This window comes from Octopus bimaculoides, chromosome 28 (assembly GCF_046866305.1).
Source record: "Octopus bimaculoides isolate indiv1 chromosome 28, ASM4686630v1, whole genome shotgun sequence".
In the NCBI taxonomy this organism is placed as follows: domain Eukaryota; kingdom Metazoa; phylum Mollusca; class Cephalopoda; order Octopoda; family Octopodidae; genus Octopus; species Octopus bimaculoides.
Genome location: NC_142955.1, coordinates 23,355,211 through 23,365,210, shown reverse-complemented (window position 1 = coordinate 23,365,210; position 10,000 = coordinate 23,355,211). Strand labels below are relative to the sequence as shown.

General features: G+C 41.0%; 2 protein-coding genes across 6 annotated transcripts in view; one reads left to right on the top strand and one right to left on the bottom strand.

Moving 5' to 3' along the window:
* LOC106867586 (neuronal acetylcholine receptor subunit alpha-10-like) overlaps nt 1-10,000 on the bottom strand; it is an 83,584-nt gene that overhangs the window by 21,639 nt on the left and 51,945 nt on the right. The window contains exons 2-3 of one of the 2 annotated variants that reach the window (XM_089344118.1): nt 9,800-9,832; nt 7,878-8,029 (exon numbers count right to left, since the gene is read on the bottom strand). In XM_089344118.1, coding sequence (XP_089200244.1) covers nt 7,878-8,029; nt 9,800-9,832 — 185 coding nt within the window. The remainder of the gene's footprint in view (nt 1-7,877; nt 8,030-9,799; nt 9,833-10,000) is intronic. The other variant, XM_089344119.1, reaches the window with a different exon arrangement.
* LOC106878343 (uncharacterized) overlaps nt 2,167-10,000 on the top strand; it is a 107,245-nt gene continuing 99,411 nt past the window's right edge. For all 4 annotated transcript variants that reach the window (XM_089344126.1, XM_089344127.1, XM_089344124.1 and 1 more), the window contains exons 1-2: nt 2,167-2,601; nt 3,253-3,354. The gene's annotated coding sequence lies outside the window, so the exon portion shown is untranslated. The remainder of the gene's footprint in view (nt 2,602-3,252; nt 3,355-10,000) is intronic.

The window sequence follows — 10,000 nt, the reverse complement described above, 5'->3', positions numbered from 1 at the left end:
GACAAATACATAACAAAAACACCAAGACTTACAAATATATATAACATACAGAAAATTGCACTACTGGGCACTGCACACATCCTACGCAAAACACTTTCAATACAGGAACCATAAGAGCACCACAGCAAACCACAGCACATACCCAAGGCGCACAGAGCTGCGCTCGGTAGTGAAGTGAAAGCACGTTATAAAAATAAAACTACTGAACAATAATAATAATAATAATAATAACTACATGAACTTCTAACTTGTTGTCTCTTGTAATAATGGTGATGAAGATGATGATCAGGATGATGATGATGATGATGATGATGATGATGATGATGATGATGATGATGATATCAACAACAATAAGGCATTATGAAATCAAAACTGTTGACAAATGGTAGAAGCACCATCCTGAGGCTGTAACTGAGAGAGGAAATACAACGATTCTTTGGGACTTTCCAATACATTCGGACAAAACCATCAAAGCGTATAAACCGGATGTTGTTGTGAAAGACCAAAAACAAGGAAGTCAATGTTTATTGATCGACATTGGCATTCCTTAATAATCATAATATATCTCAGCAAAAGAATTTGAGAAGCTTAGAAAATATAAAAATTTGCTTGTTGAAATCGAAAAACTGTGGCATCTCAAGATGGTTACAATACGCGTGGTTGTAGGAGCACTTGGAATGATCGAAGAAAGAACTGAAAGTCAAACTATCACTAGAAGAAGTGAAAAAGATTGGTTTAACTTGTAGGTCACATGTATTGAGGAGAACATTGTTCTTGTGAGAACGATTGTGAGAAATGCCGCTAAGCCGGAAGAGGTACCACTAAGCCGGAACAAATGCCGCTAAGCCACTTAGCGTCATTTCTTCCCGCTTAGTGGCATTTCTTCCCGCTTAGTGGCATTTCTTCCCGCTTAGTGGCATTTCTTCCCGCTTAGTGGCATTTCTTCCGGCTTAGCGGTATTTCTTCTGGCAAGGTAACCATTCTTCCAGCCCGCCGACTTGATGACGTCGATAATAATAATGCCTTCTACTTATAAACACAAGGCCTGAACTTTTGGAGTACGGAGCTAGTCGATTACATTAACTGCACTGCATAACTGGTACCGGACGAATTGCAATGTCGACTGAGCCTAGAACATAAAGATGGTCGAAATGTCGCTAAGCATTTTACCTGCGCGCTGAAGATTCTGCCAGGTCGCCATCTTAAACAGCTCCAGCATTGATCCGCAACCGGTTTGCCGCGGCACACTGGTGTGCCACGGGATGATGCAAGGAGTGCCGCAGTGTAACCTGAATATGATTTTTTTTTTTCCCCCCGATACTTTTAGTTATATTTTTAGTTCCGGTGTGCCGCCGAATTTTGAAAAGAAAAAAAGTGTGCCGCAAGCGGAAAACGGTTGTGGAACACTGAGAAACAGCAATTAGAAAGGTAAGTGGGGTGGGGAATAATTTGTTGTGTCGTCTGCTCATAAGATGGACAACAAATAAATGGAGAAAAGAGAAATAAACAAATGTCAATAGAAGATGAAATATATCGAAATAGATATGTGAATCGTTAATGAAATCGTTAAGGAAAAGACAAATTTTAGCGACACAAATATTAGGGGAACATAAAATTACGTACACATGCATATATATATATGTGTGTGTGTGTATGTATGTGTGTGTGTGTGTGTGTGTGTGTACACATATACATATATGGACACATCCATACACACACATACACTCACACATACACAAACATGCATACATACGCAGACACACACACACATACACTCACGCACAAACGCATACACAAACATACATACATATATGCGCACATATACATACACACACAAACACAGACGTACGCACGCAAACACAGACATACACACACACATACAAACAGGACCAGAATAGGTAAAAGCAAAATTTACTGACACGAGATGCTCGTTAAATCGGAAAAAAATAAAGCGAAAGGTAAAAATAAGAAGAAAAAAGAAAAGAGGAGGAGAGAGAAAGGGACAAGAAGAAGAAGAAGAAAAAGAAGAAGAAGAAGAAGAAGAAGAAGAAGAAGAAGAAGAAGAAGAAGAAGAAGAAGAAGGGGAGGGGCAGGAGGAGGAGTCCGTCATTATGAAAAGAAGTAACAACAGTTGGTTGAACGAAACAAACAATTCATTTCCAGCGTCCAACACAAAATAAGGTTTTATCACGAACAAGGCGAAAATGAAATGGAAATCAATACCGTGCCATTAGCGGAAATAGAAGTCGAATTTGGTGAGGAAGGGGGTGAGGTGAAGAGCACGGGCAGCGAAGGAATGGCTATATGACCGAGCTGTTCAATAATAGCATCTACAACATCTGAACAATTTATATCACCTGAAAAAATAGACCAGACGCTAACGTAAGTCAATGAATAAAAGAACAACTGGTAGGGACGCGGAAGTGATGAAGTTTCAAACTTCTGGGTGAAATATCTGACAAGCGTAGGCAAGGACCTGTGGTTCAGAAGCTTGCTTCCCAAGCATGTGGTTTCGGGTTCAGTCCCACTGGGGCCCGAGGTGAATTTCGAACCCAGCGCTCCAGTGGTGAACTACGAAGAAATAAAAGATTATATAAAATGGTGAGTAGTTTTATTTTGGAGAAATTATTGAGATAATTTTGAAAAGAACTGTCGAAGACTGTGAAAGGAACTATTAAGAACTGTTGAAATAATTGAAATAGCCCCGGGGTGGGGCTGGGGTGGCCGTCCCATCATCATTGTTTAATTTCATTGTTCCATTCGATCATGTGTTAATTGTCCCCGCATGTATGTATTGTCCCATCTGTGTTTAGCCCCTTGTGGGTAATAAAGAAATTGGTATTTCGTCTGTCTTTACGTCCTGAGTTCAAATTCTACCGAGGTCGACTTTGTTTTTCATTCTTTAAAAAAGAATTTCTAGCATCGATTTGTTCGACTAAACTTTCTGATGCGGTGCTCTGGCATGGCGACAATCCAATAACTAAAACAAGTAAAAGATAAAATATAAATCGCCCGGACGCTACAATAGAGAGAGACAGACAGACAGACAGACAGACAGACAGAGAGAAAGAGAGACTGACAGACAGACAGATAGATAGACACACAGACAGACAGATGCATACATACATAATTATAATTTTTCCTTTAGGTTTTTCATGCTGACTACTTGATAAATTCTTATAAAGACTTTATCCTATTTTAAATTTAAAATTTAACCGGAATATATTCAGTGCTGAATTATTCTGATTATAGACGTGTACCGAGATGCAATTCGAAAATCCCGCCTCTTACATAGATATATATACGAGTGAACAACTCTAATGTGCTGTGTTGGATACATTTGGTGTTCGTCAGGTATGTTGAATTTTGTTCATTTTTGTGTCTTGATTATGCCTGCACTAACAATTAAAAGTACATTTTGTGCACTAATTATGAAACCATATGATGTGCGGCTGAATCTGTTTTTAGGAGCTCGCTTCATGTGTTGCATTCCCTCGCGTTCGATACACTGCATTTATTTTGACTTCAAGAGTCCCTCATAGCGTGAGGCATTTATGTGTATGAATGTCCTTAATATAAATAAATATATTTAAAGGGAATAATTATAAGGAGATTTTTCACGCTGACTACTTGATAAATTCTTATAAAGATTTTATTCTATTTTAAATGTTTATATATATACATATATATATATATATGTATATATATATATATATATATATATATATATATATATATATATATATATATATACATACATACATAGCCGAAATTGCAAGGATAGATTTCGACTGAAGGAAGAAAACTCCGAATGACCTGTCCGTGTTTTCTTTGTATCGTCCAACTGGATGTTTTGTTGTCCCTTTCTTGGATGTTTTGTGTTCTTGTCCCATTCTGTATTATATATATAATGTATGTATGTATGTATGTATGTATGTATACAAGCTAATATCGTTCAGTGGGAATGTGTGCTCAATACCACATCGCTGGGAAAATATTCTTTATTTTTGAATTAATAAGGCTATTTATTAAGGTTGTTTTGACTCTACGTTCATGATAAATACTTCTCTGGTGTATAAGAACGCTTCGGGCGTTCTTTCATATATATATATATATATATATATATATATATATATATATATATATATATGTACATACACAAACATACGCATACATACATATTTGAAAAATAAGTAGGAATGGCTATTCTAATAATTTTTCCAAAACATCTAATGACTTGTAAACGTCTAATTATTGAAGTAGAGAAATTATCAAAAAAAGACCGTTCCTATTCATTTTCTTTTTTTTTTTTTTTTTCAAATATATGATACTGTGCCGAAGACTTTTCATTTCTAATTTTGTTATGTATACATATTTATGCATAGTAAAATGATGAGTGTGTGTGTGTGGGTGCAAACGTATGTGTGTGCATGCAGATATGTGTGTACGTGTGTATGTGTTTACATGAATCAAAAGCGACACCAAGAATAATAACAATATAAAGTAAAAGAAATGCAATCATCATACGCAATATGTAAACAACAGCAACAACAACAACAATAATGATAACAATAATAATAATAATAATAATAATAATCCTTTCTATTATTGGCACAAGGCCTAAAATTTGTGGGGAGGGGCTAAGTCGATCACACCGACACCAGTACTTGACTGGTACCTGCCTTTCCAGGTACCGAGCTACAGGCCCATCGACTTGTCCTGATTAATTTTTGTTCCTGACTGCTTCATACTCCCCTAAGGGAGTGTCGATCCCCTCGATTTCCAAGCTATCCAACAATATTACGGTGAGGTCGTTCGCATATGCTGACACGAACCTTCCGCGTCCTAGATGTGGAATGCCTCTCGAAATATCCAACTCCCTTAAGAGCCAGCACGTACAGAAGGGTGAGAGTAAGCATCTTTGACGGACCGAACGAGCGATACTAAACGATTCCGATAGGTGGCCGTATACTTTGACCACCAAATAGATGTTTCTGTACAGTGCAGCGACCCAACCTCTGAAAATGGGACCGAAACCAGCCGCCGCGAGGACAGCCACAAAGTATTGATAGTCGACCTTGTCAAAAGCTTTCAATTCATCCAAATTGATCAGGGCCCCACCCATGCCAGGTTCCTTCCCTACCCTCTCCATGATGCAGCGCATGAGGTGGAGGTTGTTGTTAATAGATCTTTCGTGATAGCGCATCACCGACCAGCTTATCGACGACAATCGCCAACCTCTTGGCTAACACCTTGGCCAAAGTCTTATAATCTGCGTTCAGCAGACGTTGTTGTTGGCACTCCGTCGCTTACGACGTCGAGGGTTCCAGTTGATCCGATCAACGGAACAGCCTGCTCGCGAAATTAACGTGCAAGTGGCTGAGCACTCCACAGACACGTGTACCCTTAACGTAGTTCTCGGGGAGATTCAGTCTTACACAGAGTGTGACACGGCTGGCCCCTTTGAAATACAGGCACAACAGAAACAAGAAGTAAGAGTGGGAGAAAGTTGTGGTGAAAGAGTACATCAGGGTTCACCACCACCCCCTGCCGGAGCCTCGTGGAGCTTTTAGGTGTTTTCGCTCAATAAACACTCACAACGCCCGGTCTGGGAATCGAAACCGCGATCCTATGACCGCGAGTCCGCTGCCCTAACCACTGGGCTATTGCGCCTCCATGTTCAGCAGAATATGGGCCTAAAATTATCTATTTGACCCCCCTTGTTCGGCTCCACCACGCCGCGGCTCATAGCTCTGGGTATTCTCCCATTCTGCTGCCAGTTGTAGTAGACATCCGCCGAGAAATTTTCGAACAAGTCTGGCATATGAAGATGAAGCTCGAAGGGCAGACCATCCAGCCCTGGAGACGTCTCCCCTGTGCTGCTCGTCATCACATCCCGTATGTCGTCGGCTGTTATCCGCATTTCTCAGAACTCCGCATCCCTGACCAAAAAGCGCGGCATGCCGTCGAGATAGGAGGTGAAATCCACCTCTATCCCCAACATGCCGCGCGCCCTGAACAGTTCGGTGAAGTGTCGCTGAAACTCCGTGCACATCTATCTGAGAACGCCTTCGCACTTCCCCGCCACTAATCCTCTATAAATTTATAAAGCGAAACATCCACCAATCTCATTACCTGACTGGTAGGAGGTTGTGAGCGCCTGACGATATTCTAGGTGCCAGGCGCCCAGTCTCGATTTTTAATTCACCCAGGACTGCAGCTCCGTTAAGGAGACGAGCTGCGGAAGGACAAGCCTCACAAACGGAGCCCACACACGCTCCCTGTGCAGAAATCGTTGCAGGTGGCGTAACCTAAGCGTGTGTCTGTGCATTAGGAGCCACGGCATACCTAATGCACCACTCAGAAGATGTTGGTAACAGACTGGAAGCCTAATCATTGGAACGCGTCCCTTCCACAAGAATTTAAATAAGAGACGTTCCAATCTGGTCAAGCAGTAACCGAGACAAGGCACGACGCTCAGGCGATAAATGATAAAGGAGGCAATGTAAGCATTCGCCACCTCTGCCCTACTTTTCAGGGACAGCTTTCTTTCAGCCCATTTCTGGGCAAGACTGGCCACCCCGTTCGTCACCTCGTCCCAGTTCTTATCAAACCAGACCCCGAGCACTTTAACTGGTCCGTCGGTCCAGCGTCCGATGACGCCATTCGATGACATTGTCCTGCTTCTCCAAGAGCCCAACCACAAACCAACCGATTTGTCGCCGTTGATTTTAGCCCCTGCAATCGACTCATATTCTTTTTAGGATGGTGCCGACCGTCTCCACTTCGGAGGCGTCCGACACCATGACGGTGACATCGTCCGCGTATGCTGACACTGCCCTTCCTTATCCTAGTTAGAAAGGGATGCCCCTCAGCTGTTCCAACTTCCACAACAATGGCTCGATTGCCAATACGTATAGAAGAGGCGACAGTGGGCAGCCCTGACGGACGGAGCGTGCGATGCCAAACGGCTCCGATAGATGGCCGTTTACTTTGACCACTGAACAGGTGCCGCTGTGCATTTCAGCGATCCAGCCTCTGAAAACGGGTCCGAAACCGCATGCTTTCAGGACGGCTTCCAAGTAGCGATGGTCGATCCTACTGAATACATTTGATTGATCCAAATTGATCAGATTACCCCCCGAAGCCAGCTGTGGTTCTAGCCCTCTCTATGATGTATCGCATAAGGTGGAGGTTGTCGTGGATAGACCTGCTCTAGATTGTGCAAGCTTGCGCTTTTCCGACCAGGCTACTGACGACGAGCGCCAATCTTTTCGCTAACACCTTGGCCAAAAACTAAAACTCTGTGTTTAGCAGAGTTATGGGCCGAAAATTCTCTGGTACATATCCATTGTCGGCGTCCTTCCTCGGCAGTATCACCACACCTCTGCTAACAGCACTAGATATTCTCCCGTTCTGTTACCAGTTGCATTTGACGTCTAATATATAATAATAATAATAATAATAGTAACAATAATAATAATGATGATGATGATGATAATAATAATAATGAAAATAAGGCCAATAGACCAGATATAGTTGTGAAAGATCATGAAGAAAAAAATGCTTTCTAATTGATGTATCAATACCAGCAGATAGGACTTAGAAATATATATAACATACAGAAAATTGCACTACTGGGCACTGCACACATCCTACGCAAAACACTTTCAATACAATAACCATAAGAGCACCACAGCACATACCCAAGGCACACAGAGCTGCGCTCGGTAGTGAAGTGAAAGCACGTTATAAAAATAAAACTACTGAATAATAATAATAATAATAATAATAATAATAAATAGAAAAAAGTAGATTTAGGGAAGAATTTGCTGTTGGGGTGATGGAGGGAGATTCGAAACAGATTTCCAACTCACAACGTCCAGTATCTGTGTTAAAGTCAAACCGAGTCCAACGACGACGGCCTTGGAGGAGTTGTAAACCGGTCTGACAGACTTGTCGTATCCATGCATAAGACTCCGCAGCAACAGTTGCTCTATGGAGATGTTCTTGGTCTGTTTGTCGCAAGCTGAAACATACAGAACAAAAAAAAAAAATAGTTATTTTATTGGCAATTATTCATTTAAGCGGAGATATTTCAAAATCAAACGTCTGGTGTTTTTTATGCTTCTGTGTATAACATTTATAATATGTCAATGCAGGTGTGGCTGTGTGATAAACAGTTTCCTTCTCAGCCGCATAGTTCCAGGTTCATTCCAACTGCATAGTACTTTGGGAAAATGTCTTCTAATATAGCTCCCGACCGACCAAAGCTACTGGTAGACAGAAATGGAATGAAGCCCTTCATATATATTTATAAAGACTTTTTTGAATGACTGGCGAGGAATGAGCAATGGCTGTGTCTTATGTGTGAATTTGTATATGTGTGTTTGTGTGTGTGTGTTTATATGTATGTACATATCAAGATGTATGAGTGTTTGTGTTTGTTCCCCACCACCGTTTGGGAGCCGATGTTGGTTAGCATATGTCCCCGCAAATTAGTAGTGCAGACAAAAAGAATCGATAAAATAAGCACCAGGTTTAAGAATGTATATGTACTTGGGTCGATTTGTTCGACTAGTTTCTTCAAGGCGGTGCCAAAACCAAAACATGGCTGCAGTCTAATGACCAGAAGATCTAAAAGACAAACGATAAAAACGTGGGACGACACTTGTACTATCTTGTCTCAGAGAAACATTTCAACGAGATTTGTGCATTGAAAATACAGGGCTCTGTTCAAAACACTTGTAGATCGCTAGACACGGTGTTTCAAGCTGATTAATCCTCCTCAGTGACGGATACTCGGACGCTCTAAGTGAAGCCGAAAATGTAGTTTACTGACTAGAGGTGATCAGCTCAAAAATGTAATTTTGTGGTTTCCGTCACAGGCTTACTCATTTTTGCCAGCTGAGTGGACTGGAGCAACGTGGAATGAAGTGTTTTGCTCAAGAACACAACGTATCATGAGTTCAACACCCTAACCACTAAACCACGCGACTCCACTAGTAATGGAATTGTCATCTCTCAATGCGAAGTACCGACTCGGCCAGGAGAGACACCCTGACCTCTGTACTACGCATGTTATCGAGCAAGATTACTCCAGAGATTCGTCGGAGGAAGCCCTTTGTTATCTAAATAGTTTTTTAATAGATTTGAAATTTGTTTCTCTCTTTTTTCATGAAGTGAATTTGCAAAAAAAAAATAAATAAATAAATAAATAAAGAGAGAGAGAGAGAGAGAGAGAGAGAGAGAGAGAGAGAAAGAGAGAGAAACACGGAATTCGTTAATAACAGTTTTTGTTGGGACTATTGCATCGTACGTAGACCATAAGAACTTTGTTTGATTCCAAATGTTGTCTCATCCAATTTGAACAGCAAATTCTATTTCTTTGCAAGCCTGCAGTCAATATTTGTTCAACATTTGCTGCCATTTTCATTAATACAGTGTTACATTGAGCAATCACGAAACGAAATACATTTCAATGCTGGCGATGGATTCTTTTTCAAAACACCTCCCATTGCTTCATTTACAATAGGCACAATTATCTTTTCAAATATAATGGAGACCCTCCACCTTATTTTTATTTATTTATTTATTTGTAGCATTAAGTAAACATATTACGAGATGCCAACACACAGCTTTCATTGAATAAATGAGATTTGACGACTGGCATATATTAGTGAACGCAACCTAAAGAGTGTGGCCGAGTGGTTAGGGTGTTCAGCTTTCGATCCTAACGTCGAGGGTACTGGTGGCGGTGCTGGTCACCTGATGTAGTCAGAAGAGAGAAAAGACTTACCTGAATGAAGAGGAGGTTGAATAGGTTTGTAACCTGTCGGCGGAAAAAGAAAACAAACGAGTATTTAAGAGTGACCGTTACAGCAAATGTTTATATTGGTTTCAAATTTTGGCACAAGGCCAGCAATTTCTGGGGAGGGGATAAATCGATTACATTGAACCCAAGTGCTCAAATGGTACTTATTTTATCGACCCCGAAAGG